The 27,052-nt window shown below is 49.5% G+C and overlaps 1 protein-coding gene across 2 annotated transcripts in view; it reads left to right on the top strand.

The window, feature by feature from the left end:
- Positions 1-4,624: 4,624 nt before the first annotated feature.
- FLNC (filamin C) overlaps positions 4,625-27,052 on the top strand; it is a 41,780-nt gene continuing 19,352 nt past the window's right edge. For both annotated transcript variants that reach the window (XM_051961916.1, XM_051961915.1), the window contains exons 1-21: positions 4,625-5,388; positions 11,260-11,508; positions 13,779-13,876; positions 14,063-14,213; positions 14,413-14,531; positions 14,700-14,777; positions 16,764-16,926; positions 17,368-17,568; positions 19,282-19,419; positions 19,793-19,919; positions 20,495-20,631; positions 20,769-20,962; positions 21,058-21,171; positions 21,811-21,954; positions 22,233-22,356; positions 22,777-22,937; positions 23,408-23,498; positions 23,623-23,792; positions 24,047-24,164; positions 24,351-24,613; positions 26,061-26,658. In XM_051961916.1, the coding sequence (XP_051817876.1) occupies positions 5,049-5,388; positions 11,260-11,508; positions 13,779-13,876; positions 14,063-14,213; positions 14,413-14,531; positions 14,700-14,777; positions 16,764-16,926; positions 17,368-17,568; positions 19,282-19,419; positions 19,793-19,919; positions 20,495-20,631; positions 20,769-20,962; positions 21,058-21,171; positions 21,811-21,954; positions 22,233-22,356; positions 22,777-22,937; positions 23,408-23,498; positions 23,623-23,792; positions 24,047-24,164; positions 24,351-24,613; positions 26,061-26,658 (3,778 nt within the window). In that variant the 5' untranslated portion in view covers positions 4,625-5,048. The remainder of the gene's footprint in view (positions 5,389-11,259; positions 11,509-13,778; positions 13,877-14,062; positions 14,214-14,412; positions 14,532-14,699; positions 14,778-16,763; positions 16,927-17,367; positions 17,569-19,281; positions 19,420-19,792; positions 19,920-20,494; positions 20,632-20,768; positions 20,963-21,057; positions 21,172-21,810; positions 21,955-22,232; positions 22,357-22,776; positions 22,938-23,407; positions 23,499-23,622; positions 23,793-24,046; positions 24,165-24,350; positions 24,614-26,060; positions 26,659-27,052) is intronic.

Here is a 27,052-nt window from a genome sequence, read left to right as displayed (position 1 = left end):
TCACGGAAGTCTGGGACCCCAGCTTGCATTATTTCTTCAGGCCCATCTTCTATTTCTCCTCTGACCACTTCATTTTTTCTAGCTATATTGGGAACAAATAACAGCAGAAAAGCATTTCTGTTCATTCAGCAGATACCAGTCTCTAGTATCACTTTATTTTATTTTTCCCCATGGAAGGAGAGAAAATAAAGGGACTTAGCAAGAACATTTGGAGATAGATTTTTCTAGTATATTATGTAGCTTAGAATAGTACTAAGACTAGATGATGGCCACATTACAATAATCATAAGGGCAGTGCGGAGATTATCAATTTGGAAACTTCCACTACTGTTAAAGCTGTACAGAGTAGAGCAGGTGCTCCATCTCCTGATCTGCCTTCCCTTTGAGACAGTTTTGGGGGTAACAGTAAACTGGCTTCCATTTGCAATGGAATTGCCCACAGCCTACCTGATGCCAATTTCTTCCATTTCAGTGGAGGAGAATCCCCCTTATTAATTTACCTAACTCTAGCTGCCAATTGACTAGAGAACCTCATACATAATGAAAATCCCAGGAAGGTACATGTACCCTGGGTAATACCGGAACCTGCAGCAAAACTGATGTAAATGCTGAACTAGAACCCAAGGTTAAGGCTATTCCTAGGTGAAGGATGTGACTAGCAATCACATGGTTTGGGCACCAATGGATTTTCAGCTTCCCTGCAATGGACTGGCCTTTTCTTGAACCAGAGGCTGTTTCCTCAGATCATACCCATCTTGGGAATCTAAGGTTCTTTGAGAGCATCTTCCCTAGACAATATAAAATCCTCTCCTGTACCTTAGAATCCAACTTCCTCTCTTGGGGATTGTAGAGCAAACCCAGTGTTCGTGAAGCTTTTAAAATTCTTTGTAATTGATGGACTTCTAAGTTACCCAGTTTACTATGGCACACCTCTAGGGAAAGGGTAATGAAGGGAAAAGGAATACTTCAGTGACTTGGTTTGACTGCTTGGCAAGGGATGACAAGTAGTATGAAGGTAAAATTGAGAAAAGCCACAAATTACATCTAAGGAAAACCCCTTGGTTTCAGATTTAGGTAAGTGGAGGTTGGACCACAGATTGTCAGGAAAGTAAAGAGATGGCCAGCAGACAGATTATGTCGGCCCCTTAAGGAGAGAATTGGAGCCCAAGCTTGGGTGTGAGGAAAATACGCTTGCCACCATAATCTGGTTGGGTCTAAGACTTTTTGAGTTAAGATGAATAGGGCCAGAGCCTCACCCTGCCCTAAGAACCATTAATGGTTCCAGACATGTGCCTAATTTGCCTAAAATGATTGTAGTTCTTAGAAAATAGGGTCCTTGGTATATGGGACTCCAATTCTGCTCAACTGGAAAAGTGTGATTAATGAAGGTGACTGACAGGCTACTCTGTAGGAGAAGTGGGATCAGGAGCTAGATTAGGCAGCTTGGGTCTATAGGGACAGGTCAGCAGGTGGTGAGTCAGGGGGTTATAAGCAGCCTGTAGCCCCAAATACTCGGCTGATGAAACCCCCTTGCAAACCTCCTGGGGGACCCCACATGGCCCAGGGGAAGAGGATAGACTAAGCCCTCTGCCAGGAGACAGGGAGGTGGGAGGGGGGAGGGAGGGAGTTTTGGCAAGACAAGATGAGCATTGTGCACGGTCTGTTCCAGCCCCATGTTGCTGCCCATCCCAGGGCCACAGCTCATGGACTATATTGAGGGCTGAGTCACCGTCCCTGCTGGGTCAAACTGACTAGTGGGCCCTGAGTCAGGACCCAATTTATCCTGGAGAGCAGCAGGCTCAGATTGCAATGGGGGAGGGGCCGGGCAGTGGAGGGGTGACGGGAAACATCTACTGGCAACGTTCCCTCCTCTGCCCCATTCACTCCCCTGTATACTAAGCGGTTGGGGCTGAGGGAAGGCTATCTCTTTGTGGACCCTATGCCCTTCTCTAGGCACTGTTTTTGTATTCACAGGAATTTCCCTTCATTACCCTTGATTGATTGGTATTTTCCCCCAAGGGGAGCCAGGAATCACCATACTGTCCTATTGGTGCTAAAGGATCAACATAGGGATGGCTTAATTTCTCTAGTCCTAATGGCACAAAATCCCTCACTGTAAACTTCAATTAACTCATCAGATTCAAAAATCATAAAGTCATCAACTTATAGCTGGAAAAGACCCAAGAAGCTTATAGTTCAGCCTTCTCACTTTATATTATAGATGAAGGAAGTGACACTCATGTTGATCAAGTGACTTGTCCAGGCTCATAGAGTCAGAATCAGAAATGGGATCTGAGTGTTCAAACTCAGATTCTCTCACTCGAAGCTGCATTCTTTCCACCCTACCAAGCTATTCTAGTGGCTTGGGAATCTATAAGCAGGATTGTTCTTTCCTAGGACCCCACTCCAATTTCAGTTTTATGGGATGGGGCCTCATGGATGCAATGGAGTCAAAGATCATGTTTTCCTTTTTTTTTTTTTTAAGGTTTTAAGAATACTACTTCAGCTTCTTTCCTTCCTGACCCTTTTGGCCCAAGGATACAAATCCATATGTGCCCAGGACCTGGGGAACTCTTTCCTCAAGCTCAAATAATGGACAGTAGTGATTGCCATGATTTCATGACTTTGTTGGTGGAATGTTAATAGCTTGGTGGAAAGGGAGATTGAGGGAGTGGGGGGCAGGGTGAGGGAGGTGAGCTGCAACCAGGACAGTGGAATTCCTTAGTATCGCGTCATAGCCAGCAGACAGAACATGAGCCTTGGAGCAGAGGGCTATTTATATTCCAGCTTGTCACTATCAGGGCCCCCAGAGCTCTCCCCCCCCCCCCCCACCATGGTCACTAGCCAAGACTACCACTACCTGCTCTATTCCTGATGCTTTGTGATCCTTTTCCTACTCAAATTCTCAGAACAGTCTCTTGGGGAGTAGGGGAAGCATATATTACTGCTATAAGTCCTCCCCAAAAAATAACAGCACTTCCCTATAAATGACTCTAATGAGGACAGCCTGGGGAAAGAGTCTGCTAAGTTCCCCACAGACCCACTCCTCACAAAATTCAGTGAGTCACTCACTCACTACAAGGGCCCCAAGAACATTCCAAAAGTCTCAGCTCCACCATTCTGGAAAATGGCAACTCTGGCTGAGTCAGGTTGCTGCCTGGTCTGAGGCCTTCCCACCTTTCTCTCAGGGAGACCTTGGAGGACAGCTAATTCCTTCCAGACCCCCTACTCTCACTTCTGAAACTGCTTGCAGAACTGTTAAAGATGGGCTAGCAAGGATACAACTGAGCCTAGACTGAGTCCTGTGTTTCTGGGACCCAAGGCAGATCTGTTCCTCAGTTTCCCTAAAATTTATCAATCTTTTGGGCCACCGTCCGTTCCTGGAAGAGCCAGGGATTTCCTTAGTATTAGTCCCCTCCCTCTCTTCACAGTTCCACTGGGGAGGTTCAGTCCCACTGCTCTCCTCTCTCCAGGGTTCCCTCTGATTACTTCCATCCTATCTCTACCAGACTTCCCACAACCTCAGCTCACATTCCCCCCTTGGCTGATGCCAAGAGGGATCTCCCTGGCTGGCTGGCCAGACGGTCCTCCTTTCTGGCCAAGGATGGACACAATGAATGGGGGGTGGGGGTTCCCTGTCACCGAGGAGGAGGTCTATCCTCACTGTTGTCCCTGGAAATATTGTCTGAGTCAATTTCTGGGGTCTGAGAGGATGGGGAGTGGAGAGAAGTGACTCATAGTCCAGAATCTGAACGTTCTCCTCACCCAGTTCTGAGAGGGTGAGCTTAAGTGGGTTGATGACACTAAATAGAGAGTGGGGTGGGGTGCAGGGCAACTACTGTATCTCCAGTCACCAAGGGGAAACCCATTCTAGCCCATAGGGAGACTTCAATCCCAGAGTAAGAGAAAGGGAGTCCTTAAGAAAGCCTTTTCTTCAGTCCCATTGCCTTTATTTCCATGTTATTACCTGTTTCCCTCTCCCTGCCCAAATGCACTTCTCCTACCCCAAAGAGCTCTGACTCTGACATGGATGATTAATAATTGGACTTTCAAGCTCAGTCATTGCCATATTAGATCTCTGCTGTCAGTTCTAACTTCTCCACTATTCCTCAGTTTCCCAAATCTATGTCTTCTCTAAGTCTTAGTCATCTCTGTTTCTCTTCCTCTCATCTTCAAAGACTTCATCCCCACCTGTGACTCAGCTCAGATACGGGGAGGGAGGGGAGAAGAAGGAGGGGACCAGAAGGGGGAGGAGAAGGCCGTTATGATCCTCCCCATTTTCCTTATTCATCCCCATCTCTGAACTTGGCAGAGAGGCAGATTTGGGGAGCAACGTCCTAATAATAGACCTTTGTTCCTCTGGCTGAGGAGGGGGTCAAATTAGTATAAGAGTACGAGGAGGGACTTGGAGAAGACCCCCTGTCGGGTTCCCCTTACTTTCAGATTCTCTAGGCTATTGAAGGGTAGGCGGGGCCTTCCCTGATCCCCCTCCCCGCCCCCGCCCCCACCCCCCGCAGGCCAGCCCCGCCGGCCGGCATTCCTGGGAGGCCGGCGCTCTGACGTGAGCCTGAGGAGGGGGAGGCCCCCCCGCGACCCAGGGGCTTCTTAAACCCCCCGCCCCCGGTCCGGCCCTGCATTTCCCCAGAACCGCTCCGCCCCCCCAGAGGGAGAGACAGAGACCCAGGTTCAGCAAGAGGCAGGCGTGGAGAAGGAGGAGAGAAGATCCCGAGTCCGATCCCCGAGCCTGAAGACTAGAGACCGACCGAGTAAGCTCCCGAGAGAGCCCAAAGTTTGAGAAGTGAAGAGGAGGCAGGAGCTCCCAGGACCGCTATCCAGAGCCAGCAGCGGACACTGCCCCTCTAGGCCAGCCCCAGGCTCCGGCCACCCCACCCCACCGCTCCACCGAGTCGGCTCCGGACCCCCTCCACGGGCATCTTCAGGCGCTGCACGCCGCTCCCCCCCGCCCCCTCCCATCTAGTCCTCGGGACTCCCGCCAGCTTGGCTTAGCCCCTTCCCCGGACTTAACCCGACCCCCTGAAGCGATCACGATGAACAACAGCAACTACCCAGAGGGCCTGGGAGAGGAGATGGACGAGATGCCGTCCACTGAGAAGGACCTGGCCGAGGACGCGCCATGGAAGAAGATCCAGCAGAACACCTTCACCCGCTGGTGTAACGAGCATTTAAAATGCGTGGGCAAGCGCCTGGGGGACCTCCAGAGGGACCTGAGCGACGGCCTGCGTCTCATCGCCCTGCTTGAGGTGCTGAGCCAGAAGCGCATGTACCGCAAGTTCCACCCGCGGCCCAACTTTCGCCAAATGAAACTCGAAAACGTGTCCGTGGCGCTCGAATTCTTGGAGCGCGAGCACATCAAGCTCGTGTCTATCGGTCAGTGCCTGGGGAGGGACGGGATGGGGCGGGGTGGGGTGAGGTAGGGAGAGAAAGGGCCCGGGCAACCCGTACCCACGCGGGGGCGGGACGGCTCCCCCCACTTCTCCGGGGCCGTGCCGCTGGAGTGGTGTCCACGCGCGGAAAGCCAGAAAGGATACTTTGGGGCTTTTTCCATTGGCCAGTAGAAGGAACTTGGGGGAGGAGCCTTCTATGGTAGAACCTACTGGGCTTGAACCCACTAGCTATTGGGAGAGCCCCTGGAGGTTTGGGTAGGGCGGAATAGTCGGGGAACCCTCCTGGGGAGTGGAGAGGAAGGAGGGTTCAGTTACTGGGACAGAAAAGTTCACTGGCACCGATGTCTCACACACCCAAACACACTGCTACCCACGCCAACCCCAAAGCAGAGCACTTTCTCCTGCAGTCACTGACATACACACACACCCCTTAGCTAGACAAGGAAGGGATACATGTATCATCATGGGACTCACCTCTTTCTCTGCCTTTCTCCCTTCCATTCCTCACCCACCCCAGCTTGGCACCTGCACCACCTTCTCTCTTCAAAGCCCTTTGCCTTCCATACCAGACCCTTGCCAACAAGTGCAAGTCCTGGGATCCCCTCAGTTTCTTCTTCTGGAAACTAACAGATAACCTTAAAAGCACCCGTCCTTCTCTTCAGTTTTTTTGTGGTCACTAGAACAGCAAGTTTAAATATGGGTTTAGGGGAGACCAGGAGGCGGGATATTAGCCACTAACCAAGTTGGCCTGCCATTGTGAGAAGTGGCTCTGTGACAGAATGGTGAGGTTCCTCCAAAGAGTTCCTTCTAAATGAGGTGAAAGTGTTGGGGGCTGGGGTAGCTGAGTGGTACTGAAGGCAGCAGTGACATCTTCTCCCTCCTCTTGTCCCTCAGGCTAGGCATGTGCCTGGCAGCTGGGCCCAGCCCCTGGGGGCCTTTCCAGGGAGGGGGGGAAAGGGAGTAGGACCCAGCCTTTGAAACCTAAAAAGGCACTGAGTGAGCATAGGAAACATTAACCCCTGCCTGTCCTTACCCATTTCCATCTACCTATGAAGGGTCTTCATATACAATCCATTCCTCTTCCCACCTCCAGGCCAAGGGCAGGGAACAAGGGAGGGGTCCCCCTAGATAGAGAAGGGGGAGTGGAAATGTTGAGTGTAACCAAAGCCTGAAGTCGTGTGTGAGGAGGGTTGAGGCAAAAGAATCACAGCTGGAAGTGTGTGGGGGGGGGGGTAGCAGGGAGAGGGGAAGAACCAGTAACATCTGTCTGGAACTTAGAAGAGCTCTGAGAAAGTAGAATTCCCTTCTCCTGGTTTCTATCAGGAGAGAACTATGTGGGGGCAGGGAAAGGGGAGGGAGAGAGGAAGGAAAGGGCAGTGGCAGCGCCAGGGAGTTGTGGATGTGATTTGAGCAAGAATAGGGTTATGGAGAACTTAGGATCAGTTATTTAAAAGGAATACAAGTCTCCGTCAGCCAAAAAAAGAAGCCCTCTCATAAGGGTGCCCTCCACAGTTCCTTGGAGCTCAGAAAGTGAAGGTACATGGAGAGCCATAATGTGGGTTGGGATTCCCACACCGAAATAGGGGGTAGCTGGCATATTGCATACACATGATGTGGGGGCAGGGGAGGATCCTTCCCAGTGGGAGGTAAGGAGAGACATTCCCTGTTAATTCTGCTATCTGTTGGGCCCCGTATCCTCCCCTGAGCCACTACTAGCTGTGGGCCTGCCTGAATTAGCAGCTGAGGTCAGCATGGGGCCCCTTCTCCTGTCCAGTCCCCTCCCTCAACTTCACAAGCTCCTTCCCCAATGACAGACGTCCCCCTACCCCACCCCCACCGCCTGCCCTAGACTGGAAATAGCATGGCCTGGTTGTGACACAGCAGATGTCTCTGAGCTTTCCAGAAGGACAGACCATGTTGGAGCAGGGATGAGAGTGGGGGTGGAGGTGGAAGAGGGGATGCCCACTGAGGCAGGGGGATCTGGGGAACTGGCAGTTTATAGATGGTTGGGAAAGGCTGAGAAGATCAGCAGAGTCTGGAACAAGTTACAGAGGAAATAAGGAACAAGTTAGGGGGTTACAGAGGATAAAAGGGATCCCCTCAGAAATACCTGACCTTGCTGAATCTGAGGAGTGGGATCAGTTGAAGAGAAAAGGATGACATCTCAGTGACTAGGCTGAAAGCAGATGATGGGGTCAGAAACTAGTACAATTGCTGAGCAGAGTTTATTAGCAAAAGGGGTCCTGTTCTTCAGGAACTGCTCTTGCATCTGCTTGGAGAGAGAAATCACTGGTGAAACTGTCAGCCTCATACACCACTTCCAACTCCCATTCGGGGGCCTCATCCTCCCTGGCCCTTATTCATCTCTCCACTTCTTCACAAAAAGTTTTCAGCCCAACCACCCTCACACCCAACACTGCTGGAGGGAGCTCATGGGAGACCGGGAAAGGGCTGAGGTGCTGTTAGAGGGAAAAGGAGGGGTGGATTTGGGCAGTGGGGAGGAAAGAAGGATCAAGACAGAACTCTTGCTTCCTGTGGGGAAGAAGGAGAGCCGTTCACTGTCTGGGCCAAGTGGCTCTCACACATCTATGAGATAAGCTGTCAGCAATGCAGCTCCAGGGGTTAGGAAGGAGGGAGGGGAGAGAACTATTGACAATGGAGGGGTCTGCCCAGCTGTGAACAGATGTGAAGAGTTGACTTTTCTGCTCTCTGGTGATATTCTGCCAACTGTAGCCAACTCTTTTTCCCTGCCCATTTGAGTGTGAGGGGGGAGACCCTAACACCGGGGGAGAAGCCTGACTCAGCTCTTTCCTGCTGGTACTGTTGACCCAAGATATCTCTGCCTGGGTATCTGAAAATAAGAATTTTCTGGGTTTTCCCTTATCCCACATCTTTGAGGGAGCTACGGCTCCCAAAGTTTCTCTCTTTCCCCCTTAGATCTCTTATCCAGGCACTGACTTATTTGTGAAGAAGGGAGATTTGGAACCAGACCTAGGATAGGAATAGAGAAGAAAAAAGGCTCCCTTGGGAGAGAGGGGAGGAAGGGTAGATTCTAGATTGCTCGAGATATCCCTCTCCACCTAGCTCCTGCCCTTAGATCTCCAGTAAATACCTCCACTCCTCTTAAAGTCAGAAAACCACCATCAACAAGTGGCCCCCTTCTTTTCCTGCCTCAGTCTTCTTTGAGACTCAGCAAGGGGGGGCGGGATTTCAAGCTAGGTTAAAGGTGAGATTGCCCCTTCCTGACTTCACCTCCCCTCCCCATCCCATCCCCCAGGACCTGTGAACAAAGAGCCCAATGAGCCAACCTTGTCTCTCAGCTGTTCCCCAGTTGCTATTCCTTCTCTCAGAGCCAACAGCTGGGGGGTGGGGGTGGGAAGAGGGAGCAGAGAGGGGGAACATGAGGGAGTGGCAGCTGTCCCACTACCTCCCTCAGCTCATCCTTTTCCCTGTTCTCTTGCTGAGTCTCAAAGGAGACTGAGACAGGAAAAGAAGGGGGCCACTTGTTGATGGTGGTTTTCTGACTTTAAGGGGAGTGGAGGTATTTGCTGGAGGTCTGTGGTCAGGAGCCAGGTAGAGAGGGGGATCTCGAGCAATCTAGAAGTCTCTTGCCTCATAGTTAACGGTCTGCCTGTTCCCTGCCCCCACCCCTCTTCCTGGCCCATGGCTAACTTCAATGCTTGGACTGGTGCCGGTTGCTGGGGGAGACAAGTTTTCCTTCCCAGCAACCAGGATCCATCTCTGCCCCTACCCACAACTCTAACATCTCCTTCCCCCTGGGGACTTCCCCCTCCCCTTCTCATTCCATCTTCATGTGGGCAAACACTGGTGCTGGAAGGGAAGTGTGGGCTTGTTTGTATGAGGTTCTAAGTGGTCCCCCCCCCAATTAGGGTGTCAGAAGTGTGAGTTTCTGCCACACTCGTACGTGTGTTTGTGTCTGTTGTATGAGAGAGAGGAGAGAGTGAGAACAGGCTGGGGGAGTGAGTGTGTCATGGAATCCAAGAGCTGCCAAACTATTGTGCTGCGGAGTCCAGGGGCCAGGGGAAAAGGGTGGGGGGAGGAGAACTGATGGGGAAGGAAGGATGAATCAGTGAAAGGAGTATGTGAAGGGGTGGGGGAAGGTGAGGAGATGAGATCAGAGACATTCAGCCAAAGATAGTTAGAACTTTCTCTGGGCCTCTCTTTCAGAGCATCAGGGGGCATCCCCAGGTCTCCTATGATGTTTTTTTTCCCAAAGCCAGGGAAGGAAGGGGCGGTGTCTGACCAGCTCATTTGCACCCCAGTCTTCCTTATTCCACACAATTGATTCCTATTCAGGAAAAGAAAGGAGTTAGAAAGTTGGGGATTATTTAGAAGAAAGCCTCAGTGTTATTTCCTATCATGGCTCCTCTGCCCTGAATAATTACTGTAAACATCTTAGCTACCCCTTCCCCACCCAAGCACAATTTCTCCTCCCAAATATTCTCCAAAAAGCTGACAGGTTTCTGGCCTGTGCCTACCTTTATCAACAAGGGAATGGTGTCCAGTTGCTGCTGGTGCTGGGATATCCTTGGATAGGATTGGGAGTGGGGGAAGAGAAGTCAGTATTTGCTTTTTAGAACAAGCTTTGGCTTCTCTAATCCATGAAAGGAAGTCATAATTATTATTATCTAGAAAACTAGGTGGAGTTGCTTTTGGGTGAAGGGGACGTTCTGAAGCTAAGATGCCTCCAAATCATAAGTTTATATACTCTTCTTGGCAAGTGCATAAGAAATTCAACCATCTTAAATACTGGCCCCCACTTCAAACCTTAGACATGAGAAAATTCAGTTCTTTCTTATTCATTTCTAGTTCCAAAGACTTTTTTTTTTATTTGTTCAGGGTATGTTTTGGTCACAGCTCAACTAAGTTTCAACCTTTCTCCTCTCACAAACTTTGGGAAACAAGGCAAGGACCAGCCCAGTCCAACCAGCTCTTTCAGACCTTCTGCCTCAATGACACCACTGCTCACAAATTTGGGCTCTGGCTCAAGTATTTGTCCCTCTCCTTGAAGCATCTCTAGGAACAGCTGGTACTGTCCCTGGGCCCCTTTTTTGGGGCCGGGGGAACAAGGGGAATTAAAGACAGTGACAGAGCCAACAATTCGACCAAACTGACATTTTAGTTCCTCATATAGTCCATTTTCCATCTTTGTGCTTTTGCATGGGCCACCGCCGAAGTCTAGAATTTACTTCCTCCTCACTTCCACAATCTCTCAGTCAATTCAAGCATCATCTTCTACACAAAGCTCTCTTAATATTCATAATGTTCCCAACTGCCAGAGCCCTCCTTCCCCAACTACTTTGTATTTATTTTGTATCACTCCTCTGTGTATGCACATATACAAATATATATGTGTGTGTATAAACATACACACATACATGTGTAGATAGTATCCTAGGGGATAGAGAGCTGGCTTTGAAGCCAAAAAGGGCTCAGGTCCTATCATTGATACAATTGTCTGGGTGACCCCAAGCTATGCTCTTAGCCAACACTAAAATTATAAGTTTTAGAGAAACTGTTGATTTACATGAGTAATCTCTATCTACAATCATATGTGTTCATATTTGTGTATAGACATAATCGGTGTATATGTGTATACATATGCACACGTATGAACACATATGTATAGTTACATTTATGTTCATGTTATCTCCTCTAATGTTATGTAAGCTCTTTGAAAACAGGGAGTGTTCCATGTTTTACCTTTGAATCTCTAGTGCCTACCATATTGCCTGGCTCATAGTAGGTGTCTAATAAATATGGGTTGATTTATTGATTGATGAAATGAAAGCTGCAGAAGGAGTGACTTCTTTCATGACACTTCTGCCCACAGATAGCAAGGCCATTGTGGATGGGAACTTGAAGTTGATCCTGGGTCTTATCTGGACCCTGATCCTGCATTACTCCATCTCCATGCCCATGTGGGAGGATGAGGATGATGAAGATGCTCGCAAACAGACCCCCAAGCAGCGGTTACTTGGCTGGATCCAGAATAAAGTGCCCCAGCTGCCCATCACCAACTTCAACAAAGACTGGCAGGATGGCAAGGCCCTGGGAGCCCTTGTGGACAACTGTGCCCCTGGTAAGAGATTTATATGATTCTGAGGAAGGATTGAGAAAGCCATAATTCTATGATAACATAGAACCTGGATGTCTTGGGGGGGAAGGGTTGGGAAGTATAAGAATCCTTGATCATTGAATGAGAACTGATCGATTGGTCTCCAAAATCAGAAGTCACATAGTTCTCTGTATATAGCACTTTATTTTCCTTACTACTCTGTAAAATGGCTGTGATTATTCCCATTTTACAGAAGAAAAACTGAGCTTTGAAGATGTTGTCATTTTCCTCTTTCCCATTTCCCATGAAACCCATGGCTCATAAATGGCAGAGTTGAGAGACTTGGTTTAAACTCCATGTCTATCTAATCCAAGATCAGTGTTCTTTCTACTTTCCATCTACATTAGGCAGAAGGCAGAAGGAAGCAGGACAGGGACCATAGCAAGAGGGCTGCAAGTTAAACCCAAGGAAATGTTTTCTTTCTAAGAGCCAGGTTGATGAAACATTGACGCTATTAAGGAAAGGAGGTTTGGGGATCTCTAGCCCAGAAGGCTTCCCACAGTGGGGTGGCTAATCTTAGATCACTGATATAGAACCAGAAGGGACCTTAAAGTCCAAATCTTTCATTGTGCAAATGAGGAAACTGTAGACAAAGGAAGAGTGAGTTTAAGTGATGTGGCCAAGTTATTACAAAAAAAAAATCTAGAGCTATACTTTCATCAGTATAGGGAATTCTCAGTGTGGAGCCTTTTTCACCAGTGTAGATTTTCAGCTTATCTGTACTTGAGTCTTAGGGAGTGGTCCAGGAGAGGGAAAAGTAGTGGAAGCTGAGTTTCAATGACCTGTCCCCTCGCGGATGGCAGAGGCAGGACTTGAATCTAAGTCTCCCCGACTCCATGACTTAATTTTGTCCACTTTGCCGTGTTGCCTTTTGCTCACAAACACACAAAAAAAGTAAATATTAGACTCGGGTTCAAACTCAAGCAGCCTGTCAGGGTATAAGTTTATTCTCTCCACTGGGGGAAAACATGACAGGGAAAACAGCGCTGGAGTGGAACCCCTCTGCCCCCTTCCTGTCCCTGCCTACCACCGTACTCCCAGGAGGCCTTTGAGCAGAGTACTGGAGTTAGGGAAAATCAGAGCCACGCAGGAGCTAGGGAAATGCCCGGTACTGCTGGCAAGCTAAGGATTTATTTTCCAGTTCTCCCCAGTTTCCAGTCGGAAAGGTTTATCTCCCACCCAGCCAATCAACCAAGGAAGGTTATTTATCTGCTGACCCCCAGTGGTCAGTCTGGGTGCTGCAGCCCCCAAAGGCTCTTGTGAGCCTTTGTAAAATCCTAGGACCTGGAGTGTGTGTGTGTGTGAGTGTGTGTGAGTGTGAGAGTGTGTGTGTGAGTATGAGTGTGTATGACTGTGAGTGTGTGTGTGAGTGTGAGAGTGTGTGTGTGTGAGTGTATGTGTATGAGTGTGAGTGTGTGTGCAGGGGAATGAGTGGACGGCAGTCCCGCAGCCTCGGGAAGCATTCCCAGCTGTTGATCCGCTGCCTGAGGCTGCTCCTGCCAACAGTGAGCTCAGCCCTTGTGCTTGTCATGGACTGCATGTTTTTGGCCGGCCCCCTCCCCTGTCCACTCTCAACAAACCATTTCTCTTCCTTTTCTTTGCCGGCCAGCCTGGGCCGAAGGCCTTCCTTCACGTCCCCCCTTCCTTTCTGCTCCCCGTCTTGTAGGACCGACTTTGGGAAATGCCTCAGGGTCCCGCAGAGGGAGATTCCTAAGACTTCCTAGTGACTTTCATAGAGGATCCCTCACCTCCCCCCCACCCTGTTATCCCTTTGAATATCCTGGGTTCCTGGAATATTTGGGAGGAGATGGGGAAATGTTCTTGCCAAGGACTTAGAGATCCCAGGCGACAAGCTGAGGTGGTGGGAAGCTCCGGCTGCCTTCACTCGCCTTCCCTGAGGGCAGCTTGAGAGTGTGTAGGTTCCTAAGGATGGAGGTTTCCTTTCTCAGAGGCTGTCATGGGGCCTGGACAGGCAGGAGGCTGGCCCAAGAGGAGCACTGGTACCAGGCAGAGCCAGCCTCGGGCAGAAAGACTCATTGTTGGCCTAGTCAGAGCTGTCCGTAGTGGCCCCGACCTTGGCTCTATCTTGGGGGGCACCTCAGAGTCTCTGTAGGAGTCTGTTTGGGTGGAAGTGTCTTGGGGAAGGGTGAGCGGCGGTGCAGCTGGCTTTATGGCAGAGCCAGATTGTCTCAAGCACCCGCCAATCCTAATTCACCATTCCTTCTCCTCCTCAGGCCTGTGTCCCAACTGGGAGGCGTGGGATCCCAACCAGCCAGTGGAGAATGCCCGAGAGGCAATGCAACAGGCTGATGACTGGCTGGGTGTGCCACAGGTACGGGCGTAGGGGAGCAGAAACAGGGCATGGGGGAGAGGCGGTCAGGAGGTGAGCATAAGTGGGGAGTGGACTGACCCTCGGGAAAGAGGGGCAGGGTCAGAAGGAAAGTTCTCTCTTGGGAGAGAGTGACCAGGAGCAGAGGAGGAGGAGTTGGGGGCTGACTTCTGGCCTTCCCCATTGCAGGTGATTGCCCCTGAGGAGATCGTGGACCCCAATGTGGATGAGCACTCCGTCATGACCTACCTGTCCCAGTTCCCAAAGGCCAAGCTCAAACCTGGAGCCCCCGTCCGATCCAAACAGTTGAATCCCAAGAAGGCCACAGCCTATGGGCCTGGTATGTAGCCCTAATCCTGGAAGGTAACCCTGCCCCAGCCCATCCCAGGCCTGTATGGAGGAGCATATCCCCAGTCCTGAGAGACATCCAGGGGGGCTGTCTTCTTTTTGCACAAGCTAGGGGCGGCAGGAAAGCCGCTTCACTGTTCCTGTCTATGTTTTCTCCTCTTATTGGTCCCTTCCAATTCCCTTTTCCACAGGCATTGAGCCTCATGGGAACACAGTGCTTCAGCCAGCTCATTTTACTGTACAGACAGTAGATGCAGGACTGGGGGAGGTGCTCGTGTACATCGAGGACCCCGAGGGCCACACCGAGGAGGTACGGCAAAGGAAGACTTTGGGATGGGTCGGGGACTGCTGAGCTTAGCCCCCATCTTTGGTAAACTATAGGAAACTGTTTCCATGTAATCCTATGTGGGCTATAGAAGAGTTAGGAAAGAGTGATAGTTAGTATCTGAATCATTAACAATTCCCATTCCCTCAACAGGCCAAAGTGGTTCCCAATAACGACAAGGACCGGACCTACGCTGTTTCCTATGTACCCAAGGTGGCAGGGCTACACAAGGTATCGTCATTAAAAAAAAACAAACCCTCCCACTCTTCTAGACTTCCTCAGTTCTATAAATGATCATGTTTTAATGCTCATCTGTCAAACTCCACATTCATCCAGTGCAGAAGTGGGAGATGATCAGATTCAAAGTCTGACTAATTAATGAGTCTGTGATGACTTACAGGGAAGTCCCTCATATTCCAAGAACCTCTTCTCAGCCCTGTGCTGTTTAACTTTTTCAATAAGTTATATGAAGGAATAGATTACATACTCGTCAGATTTGCAGATGATATTAAATTGGGAATACTTCTTAGTAATGATCACAAATATTACTAACAGGCCATACAGTTAATAAGTTATAACCAGGATTCAGAAGTGATCCTGAAAGGCTAGAACAATGGGCTAAGCCCAATTAGATTACATTTAATAGAGATAAATGTAAAATCCTAGACTTGAGTTCAAATAATTAACTTCCTCTACTATAGGTTGGGGGAATTGTAGCTAGTATAGATAAATGTAGAGAAAGTATAGAAAAGAGTATAGCTATAAGTATAGAAATAGAATAGATAAGTACAAAAAAGATCTGAGGTTATTAGTGAAATGCAAGCTTAAGATTGCATCAACAGGATGAAATAATAATAATAATGCTATTTTAAGCTATACTAAAGGATATAGCAGCCAAGATTAGGAAGGTGATAGTGCTTCTGGATGTACCTTGCCCTAACTGGATAATATCTTGGCATATTATATTTAGATCTGGACACCATATTTATTTATTTATTTTCAGGATTTTAAAAAAGTAATAATATCATTTTATTTTTCAAAATACATGCAAAGATAGTTTTCACCATTCACCCTTGCAAACCCTTGTGCTCCAAATTTTTCTTCCTTTCTCCCTCCTTCCTCCTTCCCAGGATAGCAAATAATTAAATATAGGTTAAACATGTGCAATTCTTGTAAACATATTTCCACATTTATCATGTTGCACAAGAAAAATCAGATCAAAAGGGAAAAAGTGAGAAAGAAAAAACCAAGCAAGCAAACAGCAACAAAAAGCTGAAAATACAATGTTGTGATCCATATTCAGTCCTCTCTCCATCACAAGTCTATTGGAATTGCCTTGAATCATCTCATTGTTGAAAAGAGCCAAATCCATCACAGTTGATCATCACATAATCTTGTTGTTGGGGACACCATATTTTAAGGGTACCAAGAAAGTGGGAAATATGCAGAGGAAGATAAAGTTGGTGATGGGACTAAAGATGAGGTCCTCGGGGATTAACTGAAGGAATTAAGAATGTTTAGCCTTGAGAAGAGAGGACTTAGAAGACTGTCTTCCAATATTTAAAGTGCTTTAGCCTATAGAAGATGAACTAGCCGTGTTCTGTTTGATTCCAAGAGAAAGAACTCAGAACAGTGTGAGTGAGAGATATAAAATAGGCAGGTTAAGACTAGATGTAAGGAAAAACTTCCTAAAGGTTTGTTGTTGTTTAGTCATGTCTAACTCTTTGTGTCTCCATTTGGGGTTTTCTTGTCAAAGATACTGGAATAGTTTGCCATTTCCTTCTCTATCTCATTTTATAAATCTCATAGTTATAAATAAATAATTAAAATTTATAAATTTTATAAGGGAGGCAAATAGGATTAAATGACAGTTAATAAATGTCTGAACTCAGGTCTTCCTAACTCCCGGGCTGTGCTCTATCCACGGCACCATGTCACTATTCTTCCCAAGGGTCAGACCTATCCACAGGAATGGGCTGCCTCTGGAAGAGTAGTGGAGTTCCCCTGTCTAGAGGTCTTCATATGGAGGCTAGATACTCCCTAAGAGTTAGACACAGTTTCTTTATCAGGTTTAGGTTGAGATTGGACTAGCTGCTTCCAGAGGTCCTTTTGTTTTGTACCTCCCCCTCATTTGTTGAAGTGTCCCCTGGGATGTCTCTGACATGCTCTCCTGCTCCTTACTACCCAACCTTGAGTCTTTGACCTCTGACTTTCCAGGTGACAGTGCTCTTTGCTGGCCAAAATATCGAGCGTAGCCCCTTTGAGGTGAACGTGGGCATGGCCCTGGGTGATGCTAACAAGGTATCAGCTCGAGGACCTGGCCTGGAGCCAGTGGGCAACGTGGCCAACAAACCCACCTACTTTGACATCTACACTGCAGGTAGGAGATAGTGGAGGGTTGAGGTGGGAGTACCACTGGCTGGTAGGGATTCTACATTGCTGTGAGGAAAAGGAGAAGGGGAAGAAAAAGGGGGAGAAGGAGGGAGGGGGGAGGAAAGGAAGAGGGATGTAAAGATGCTTGAAGGATCCCTTGCAAGAGAGTTGAGGAAAGATGTAGAAAGGTGCCCAGTTGCATGTCCTGTCAGACTTAGTTTTACCAGGAACAATCAGAGAAGGGGTGAATGAGGGGAGGGAAGGAGCGGAGCTGGGGGGAGAAGAAGAGACAGAGGAGAGATAGAGGGAGAGAGCAGAAGGAAGGGAGAGAAAGGGAAAAAGAGAGAGGAGAAAGAGGGGTGAGAGGGAGAGAGGATTTGTAGGTATTAGGAAGAGGCAGGGTAGACCATCTAAAACCAGAAATTGATACTTATGTCTTCACCAACAGGGGCAGGAAATGGCGATGTTTCCGTGGTGATTGTTGACCCTCAGGGTCGGCGGGACACAGTAGAAGTGGCCCTGGAGGATAAAGGGGACAGCACCTTCCGCTGTACCTACCGGCCCGTGCTTGAGGGGCCCCACACAGTACACGTGGCCTTTGCCGGGTCCCCCATCAGTCGAAGTCCTTTCCCTGTTCATGTGGCTGAAGGTGAGGACTGTCCCCTTCCCCCCTCTCCTGACCATCCCTGTTGGACCAGGGCACAATCTGTAGTCGCCTATAAGCAACAAGGCTGGATAGATGCTGTGTGTGAGAAGAGTTTTTAAACTTAAGGATGCTTGTTGAACACCTGAAATGAGTAGAAGAAAATCCCAGGTAGGGGGACCTATGTCAGAGACTCTGTCCTGCCCAGACCCAAAAGACTTGGGTTAGTGGAGAGCCACATTTCAGAGCTGCTGAGCTGTGGCGCAAAGGGTAGCAATGAAGGACCGATGAGTGGCCCCTACCTTAGAGGTATTAAAAGAAGAAGTAGATGCAGGGATTGGGGCAAATCAGGGTTGCCTAACATCCAAGGACACCCCCCCCCGACTGGTGACAACTCCCCACCCCCGACTGGTGACATCCTATACTCATTCTTTCCCTGTCCTCAGACCTCCTGATGCCAGTTACCCCCTTCATACCCATCACCCACCAGCCAAGAAAGTACCACCACGTTAATACTATCCAGCTAGCTCAGAGGTGGGACTTACCTGGTCACCCCATGGCATGCCATGGCTGTCTGGCACTGCCTCTATTCCTTGGCATGGCCCAAACCCTGACATTCTCTTCTTACCTGGTATCCCATAGCAAGATCTGAATTCTGTGGCATTGCCTGGTTTCTATGCCATCCTGTATATTCTCTGGGAAGACCAGGTTCCTTGCCAGTGCCTGTGATCTATGGCAAGACCAGGTTCCTTGCCAGTGCCTGTGATCTGTGGCAGTACCAGGTTCCTTGCCAGTGCCTGTGATCTGTGGCAGTACCAGGTTCCTTGCCAGTACCTGTGATCTGTGGCAAGACCAGGTTCCTTGCCAGTGCCTGTGATCTGTGGCAGTACCAGGTTCCTTGCCAGTGCCTGTGATCTGTGGCAAGACCAGGTTCCTTGCCAGTGCCTGTGATCTGTGGCTGTACCAGGTTCCTTGCCAGTGCCTGTGATCTGTGGCAGTACCAGGTTCCTTGCCAGTACCTGTGATCTGTGGCAAAACCAGGTTCCTTGCCAGTGTCTGTTTCGTGGCAGGACCAGGCTCTTGCCAGTGCCTGTGATCTGTGGCAAGACCAGGTTCCTTGCCAGTGTCTGTTCCGTGGCAGGACCAGGTTCCTTGCCAGTGTCTGTTCCGTGGCAGGACCAGGTTCCTTGCCAAAGCCTGTTCTGTGATGTCTTTGTTTCATGGCACAGTTAGCTTTTTAGGGCCTAGGGCTGGTCCTGAGGGGTGCAAAAGTCTCTGAGGAGGAATTCTTTGAAAGGGAAAAGTTCTCTGCCCTGTGGTTCTCTTTGTCTCACTGATCCCACTGGTTCTAAGTCTTGGTACCATTGAAGAATGTCCCTCAGGGCCCAGCAGAGCCTCTGCTGCTTGTTACAGGGACGCTGCCTTCTGCTTGGGGCTCCAGCCACTGTGTGGGCAAACATGCTGGCCCAGGGGGCTGGCAGGTGGAGGTGGGTCCTGAGGGACAAGGAGGACTGCATGTCAGGATAAAAGGTGCATGAATGGACAGCAAGGATCCTAATGATCTGCTTGAGGATAGGAAGTCCTGCTGCCACAGAAAGGAAGGAAGGCCCGACCAGATTGCATGCCCACTAGGGCTGAGAAGCAGGGATCATGTTGCCCAAGTGAGAAGTCTCCTGACATGTCCCTCCTAAACTGCCACTCTGCCCCCTCCCTCTACAGCTTGCAACCCGAACGCTTGCCGGGCAGCGGGCCGTGGCCTCCAGCCCAAGGGTGTCCGCGTGAAGGAGGTCGCAGATTTCAAGGTGTTCACCAAGGGAGCGGGCAGTGGAGAGCTCAAAGTCACCGTGAAAGGGCCAAGTAAGTGGGCCAAGTTGGGGAGGACAAGGAAACAGAGAAGTCTAGCCAGCAGCCCTTCTGAGGGAGCAGATTGGGCAGTGCTGCCCCTTCTCTTGGAGTCTGCCAGTAAAACTCAACCACCTCTACCAGTTCTCAGAGTTCTTGTGAAGACACAATGAGCAGATATGTGTGAAATAGTAATAATAGTGCTCAAAAATATAAATCAGCATCATTGTCACTAATTAACTTTCTATAAGAACATGTCCTTTGATATGTCCTGGCGAGACCCATGGGTTTTCGCTTTCTGTGAAAAGTCCCTAGAATCCTATTCCTCCATGGGGAAATGTGGGGACGAGGGAGGTCGACCCTCACAGCGCTGTCTGCCTCCCCACAGAGGGTACAGAGGAACCAGTGAAGATTCGGGAGGCAGGTGACGGCGTGTTTGAATGTGAATACTATCCTGTGGTACCTGGAAAATATGTGGTCACCATCACATGGGGCGGTTATGCCATCCCACGCAGGTGAGTCTCCAGGCTCTTTCCTTTCCCAAGCCAGGCCCCAGCAGCACTGGATAGTGGTAGGGCAGGGATCTCCTTGTCTGTGCAGTGTTAGGATCACAAGATCCCAGGCTGGAAGCTGAGACTGCTGGGTCCTAAACACAGGGTTGGCTTTTTTGACACTTTCTAAACTTGGTCTGTTCTGTGCCTTAACAGAGGGAAGGAGAGGGAATCCCTTACCTTTTGACATCGGAATTCCCTCTATTTGTGAGAATGAGGCAATCCCAGATTGGGGCTTTGAAATTGATCTTTTCCCTTTCTAGGATCTGCCCATAAAATAGATTAACTTTCTTATCCTGTTTATTAGGGAATATAAGAAAGTCAGGTGTGTCTGGGGCGAAAGAAAAGGGGAAACTGGGAGAGCAATTCTTTCCTATCTTGACTGAATCTCCTTCCCTCCCTCCCTCCTTTTCATCCTTCCTCTCTACCTTCATTCTTTCCTTCCCCTCTTCATTCTTTCCTTTCCCCCTTCCTTCATTCCCCTCTTCCTTTACTCTCTACTTCTTTCCTTCCTTCTTCTCTTTGTCTCTTTCTCCCAGCCCCTTTGAGGTACAGGTGAGTCCTGAGGCTGGAGTCCAGAAAGTGCGGGCCTGGGGCCCTGGCCTGGAGACGGGCCAAGTGGGCAAGTCAGCTGACTTTGTGGTGGAGGCCATCGGCACAGAGGTGGGAACACTGGGTAAGTGACCAGGAGAAAGAGGCTGAGGCTGTCCAGTGAGTGACAGGGAAGCGAGGAGATGGGAATGTTGGCTGTCATCCGGCCAGCGCCAGGAATGTCACACCTTTTGTCTGTCTCTCTCCCTCTCTGCTATTCAGGCTTCTCCATCGAGGGACCATCCCAGGCTAAGATCGAATGTGATGACAAGGGAGATGGCTCGTGTGATGTGCGTTATTGGCCTACAGAGCCAGGGGAGTATGCTGTCCATGTCATCTGTGATGATGAAGATATCCGTGACTCTCCCTTCATCGCCCACATTCAGCCAGCCCCTCCAGACTGCTTCCCAGACAAGGTACTGCTTCTGCAGATCTCTGCTCAGTCCTCTGTGAATGAGGCTAGAGCCTTCCAAGCCAACACCCTAACTCTCGTCCCCCCCCTTCCCTGTAGGTGAAGGCCTTTGGACCAGGGTTGGAGCCTACAGGGTGCATCGTGGACAAACCAGCAGAGTTCACCATCGATGCTCGTGCAGCTGGCAAGGGTGACCTCAAGCTCTATGCCCAGGTAAAGACATTGTCCTGGATCCCTTGGCTTGTAGAAAGGCTTGAAAGGAGAAAAAAAAACCTCTAGCTCAAAAGCAAACAGTTCCCCAGTCCCTAAATTATTAGATAGTCAGAAGACACAGATTGAAATCCTCCACCAGACAACTTGCTAGTTTGGCAAGTCAGTTCACTTCAGTTAACTGTCTCAGTTTCTTATCTGGAAAATGACAATAATAATAATAATGTGTGTGTGGGGGGGTGATAATAGTGACGAACCTAGCCCACAAGACTGTTTTGAGGAAGAAATGAGGTAACATGGGCTTTGCAAATCTTACGATGCTCTCTGAATGCTCACTGTTATTATGAATGTTAAAATAGTAGAACTGGCAGGGATAGTTAAGGTGAAATTACTTACCCAGAGTCCTACAGCCAGTTAGTGTCAAAGCTAGGAGTAAAATCCATGGCTCTTCCCTCTGCCCCTGCTGTTCTTTACCTATGACCACATGTGGTACTAAGAACTGGTGGCTCTGCTGTGACTGAGATAAAGTGGGGCATGACGGCAGAAGATATTTCAGGGGCTCGTTTGATGCTGGCAAGAGATCAGTGGCTGAAGTCAGAGGTTCTTCCTGAATTTAGCCTGTGTATCTGCTTATTTTCACAGGATGCTGAAGGCTGCCCTATTGATATCAAGGTGGTTCCTAACGGAGATGGAACTTTCCGATGCTCCTATGTGCCCACCAAACCCATCAAACACACCATCATTGTCACTTGGGGAGGAGTTAATGTTCCCAAGAGCCCCTTCCGGGTATGTCTTCCTCATTCCCACCCAGAATTCATGTGACGATGACTTCTTCCAATAGTGACCTATACCCTACACACATAATCTCTAAATGCTGGTGAAAGAGCAGATCCTAGGAACTTCCTAGACATGCTGCTTCTCCCCTATCCTCAGGACTTTTGAGGAAAGATTTGACTTTATCTGAGAGTCAAGGGAGGGGAGATGGGGACTTGCAGGGGCTCCCGAGTTCTTTGGGAAAGGAATGGCTGTCTTAGCGCTTCATGCTGGGCATTGGCATTTTGCAGGTAAATGTGGGAGAGGGAAGTCATCCTGAGAAGGTGAGGGTGTATGGTCCAGGAGTAGAGAAGACTGGCCTGAAGGCTAATGAACCAACCTACTTTACCGTGGACTGCAGTGAAGCTGGGCAAGGTATGCAGGTGGAAATTGGGCTGAGAAGTGGTGGGGCCAAGGATGGGTAGGGGGGTAAGATGTAGGAAAGAAAATATAGACACAGAGACAATTAGAAGTAGAAGAGACATTAGAATTTTTGGTTTGCTCTCTCTCTATTTTATAGAAGAGGAGAATGAGATCCTGCTAAAGGCCACATAGCATAAACATGGCTGAAAAGCAAGCTGTACCTAATAGAGATCCACAGTTTCATGCACAATACTTTTTTTTATCTTCTTCTATGTATATGGAAATGAAAAAAAACCTGTTCTTAAAAATCCCTGGCTGTGACTACCTGCATGGAGTGTGGGAGAAGGGTGGTCAGGAGGAGGCAGTTAGAGTGGGTGGGCTTTGCTGGTTTCCCCTTCATCCATGGGAGTAACCAGGCTCTTCATCCCTCAGGGGATGTGAGCATTGGCATTAAGTGTGCCCCAGGCGTGGTGGGTCCTGCTGAAGCCGACATTGATTTTGATATCATCAAGAATGACAATGATACCTTCACTGTCAAGTATACGCCCCCTGGGGCTGGCCACTACACTATCATGGTGCTGTTTGCTAACCAGGTACCCCCCCCCCTTTCCCTTCCTAGTCAGAACGGCTCCTTTTCTCTTCTTCATCTGTCCCATGAGCTCTAACCTTGGAAAAGCGAGCAATACCCTCTTAAAGATGCTGTGTTTTCCAAGCATATTTCCTTAAGAGATGCAGAACTTAGAGAAGAGGGGAAGATCAATAGGGCCCCAGGTTCTGAGGTGGACAAGCTCTGGGCTTAAGGATTCCCAGGTTTCCTTAATACGTCCCCCTCCGCTGTCTTGTTTCTATCCTCTGGCTGTTTTGTCAGATAATCTCTCCTTCCCTTTACCATTCTGCCTTCCATTTGCCTGGAAGGGGCCATCTGGGCTGGGACATCCGTGGCCAGTCCTCTCCCGTGGCCACCACTGACCGTTTGGGAGCCCATTTCCTGGGGAATCGGGGTGTTTGGCTGGGGGGGGGACTGGAGAGTTCCAACCTGTCCCTTTACCCTTCCCTCTCCCAGGAAATCCCAGCCAGCCCCTTCCACATCAAAGTGGACCCATCCCACGATGCCAGCAAGGTCAGAGCCGAGGGTCCGGGGCTCAGCCGCACGGGTGAGTGTCTGCCGCAAGTTCCTCCTGCCCGGGCCGTCCTGGGAGGGAAACTGGGCCCACGGCCTCTTCAGTCCCAGAACTTCCCTTACTTTTTCTTCTCCCCTGTCTCCTCTTGGATTCCCAGGCGTGGAAGTCGGGAAGCCCACACACTTTACGGTGCTGACCAAAGGTGCCGGCAAGGCCAAGCTGGATGTTCACTTTGCTGGGGCAGCAAAGGGAGAGGCTGTTCGAGACTTCGAGATCATCGACAACCATGACTATTCCTACACTGTCAAGTATACAGCTGTCCAGCAGGCAAGTGCCCCTTTTCCTGTCCCTCCCCCACCGCCCCACCTTGACCATAACATCTCCAGGGCCCTAGGTCTTGCCCCCTCTTCTCAAGACCATTCTGTCCCACCTTAACTCTTCCCCTCCCCATCATCTTTCCCTAGTAACTGTGACTTTGGTTTAGTTTGTTTCCTCCTCTTTAAAAGATGGTGACAGTGGTGGGGTGGGGAGAGAGAGCTCCTGGTGACACTGCCAGCTGTAACTTCCCGTGTATTCAACAGGGAAACATGGCAGTTACTGTGACTTACGGCGGGGATCCTGTTCCTAAGAGTCCCTTTGTGGTGAACGTGGCACCCCCTCTGGACCTCAGCAAGGTCAAAGTTCAAGGCCTTAATAGCAGTAAGTGTATATGTGTTTGGGAGAAGCAATATTGTGCACTACATGTGTGAGGGTCGGTGAAAGGAGAAAAGGGGGCTGGTGAGAAGAAGGAAGGGAGAGACTTGGAAGGAGCTGGACTCTGCGATTTCTCTCATGCTCATCACTGCCCCTTCCCCTCTGTCTCCTCCTCTACCTGCCGTGGCACAGAGGTAGCAGTGGGACAGGAACAGGCGTTCTCAGTGAGCACCCGGGGCGCAGGCGGCCAGGGACAGTTAGATGTACGGATGACTTCGCCCTCACGCCGACCCATCCCCTGCAAGCTGGAGCCAGGAGGTGGAGCAGACACTCAGGCTGTCCGCTACATGCCTCCTGAGGAGGGGCCTTACAAGGTGGACGTCACCTACGATGGACACCCAGTGCCTGGCAGCCCCTTTGCTGTTGAAGGTGTCCTTCCTCCTGACCCCTCCAAGGTAAGCTGGGCATGACCAAGATGGAACTGAGAGGAGCTGGCAAAACTAGGACTGGACTCAAAGTGGAGGGTGTGAGCCTCAGAGGCAAGAAAGGCTGATGTATCTGGAAAGTGATCAGTGTAGTGCATGTGTGTGTGTGTGTGTGTGTGTGTGTGTGAGAGAGAGAGAGAGAGAGAGAGAGAGAGAGAGAGAGAGAGAGAGACAGAGACAGAGAGAGAGACAGATAGAGACAGACAGAGAGACATAAAGAGAGACAGACACAAAAACAGAGATAGAAACAGAGACAGAGAGAGGCAGAGAGACAAAGAAAAAGAACAGAGAGAGACACACACGCACACAGAGACAGAGACAGAGAAACAGACACAGAGACAGACAGACAGAGAAACAGACAGACACAGAGACAGAGACAGAAAGAGAGGCAGAGGGACAGAGAGAAAGATAGAACAGAGTGAGACAGAAAGACAGAGAGACAGAGAGAAACAGACAGAGACAAATAGACAGACAGAGACAGTGAGATAGGAATGGGAGTAAGGAAGTCTCTAACTATAACTAACTACATGCGTTTGGACAAATCATTTAATCTCCCAGTCTCAGTTACCTCATCTATAAAAATGGGAAAGTAACAGCACTTCCTCCCCAGTGTTTCTGTGAGGATAAATGAGATAAGTTACTTTCAGACAAGGTTCTTTGCAAACCTTAGGGAACTCTCTGAAGGCTAAATGCTTACTAGGCCTTTGCTACAGAATAGACATGGAGGTGGGTGCAATAAGGACACAGGAAAGACACATCCTCTGTCTCCAAAGAATTCATGATCCTGTGGGCAAGATAAGACCATGCACACGAAACAAGGAATACTGTAAAATAGTGAGAGGCAGCATAGCATAGTGGATAGAGAGTTGGCCATATGGATTCAAAACTCACCTCAGGGCGGTCACTCAACCTTCTAATGCTTAAGATGGAAGGTCTTCACCTGGATTTCAGAAGCCTATGAACGCTGGATGGAATCTTCGTTTTCACTAATCTCTTAGGGAAACATAAGTAATTCTTTTGATTCTTTGAAAACATTATTCTGAGGCATTCATGTATTTTATCAATTTGTTTTTAAAAAAACAATTAAGAAGTTCTGTCTGCTTGTAACAATACAGTTGCTTCAGGAGTTCCGAGAAGGGAGTTTATTATGCTTTGAAGTAGTCGGGAAAATCTTGGTGAAGGAGGTAGGATTTAAGCTAAAGGGAAGAAGTAGCATCCCCACCCAGGATAAGCGGGGCTTATCTCCTTCTCCAAGGGCAAGGCGCCCAGGCCCTCTCAGGCCAGGACCTCTGAAAGACAGGATGACCCTGAGGAGATGATAGATGTTTGAGGGTTTAAAGAGAGCAAATTGGCCTGCTCGGAGAGGTCTGAGAAGAAGCTGTCCTCATTATCTCTTCTCTCCCCTATTTTTCCCCAGGTGTGCGCTTATGGTCCTGGACTCAAGGGCGGCTTGGTGGGCACACCAGCGCCATTTTCCATCGACACAAAGGGGGCAGGAACAGGGGGCCTGGGGCTGACAGTGGAAGGTCCGTGCGAGGCTAAGATTGAGTGCCAGGATAACGGCGATGGCTCATGCGCAGTGAGCTACCTGCCCACGGAGCCAGGAGAATACACCATCAACATCCTCTTCGCCGAGGCTCACATTCCCGGCTCACCCTTCAAGGCCGACATCCGCCCTGTCTTTGATCCTAGCAAGGTTCGGGCTAGTGGGCCCGGGCTGGAGCGAGGCAAGGCTGGGGAAGCGGCCACCTTCACCGTGGACTGCTCGGAGGCGGGGGAGGCCGAGCTGACCATTGAGATCCTGTCGGATGCCGGAGTGAAAGCCGAGGTGCTGATCCAGAACAATGCTGACGGCACCTACCACATCACCTACAGCCCTGCTTTCCCCGGCACCTACACCATTACCATCAAATATGGAGGACATCCCGTACCCAAATTCCCTTCCCGCGTTCACGTCCAGCCGGCGGTTGATACTAGTGGCGTCAAGGTCTCTGGACCTGGTGTGGAGCCCCATGGTGAGTGAAAAATGGGGAACAAGGGCAAGGGGGAGCAGTTGAGTGGATCAGGCTGGAAAAAGGGACTGGGAAGAGAGATGTAAAAAATAAATGGGGAAAAGGAGATTAGGGAGGTTGGAATGGGGAAAAGTAAAGAGGTGGAGGAGATTGAGTAATTGAAAGGGAATAGTATAGAAGAGCTGAAGCACCAAGACATGGAGATGGATGGTGGAAATTAGAGTGAGAAAGAAGGGAACGGTTGGAGACAAGGTGAAGGGTTTGAGTCTTGGAGGCCTGAATGAAGGAAAAGATTATAGGGTACATCAGAAGGTTCTGGGGGATAGATGGCCCCAGTGGAGATGTCAGGGGGAAAACAATAGCTGAGGTATTGAGACGAAAGGAGTTGTTCTAGGAG

Source organism: Antechinus flavipes, chromosome 5 (genome assembly GCF_016432865.1).
Source record: "Antechinus flavipes isolate AdamAnt ecotype Samford, QLD, Australia chromosome 5, AdamAnt_v2, whole genome shotgun sequence".
Taxonomy (NCBI): domain Eukaryota; kingdom Metazoa; phylum Chordata; class Mammalia; order Dasyuromorphia; family Dasyuridae; genus Antechinus; species Antechinus flavipes.
The sequence above is the reverse complement of the archived record's forward strand: the minus strand, read 5'-3'. Positions and strand labels throughout refer to the sequence as shown.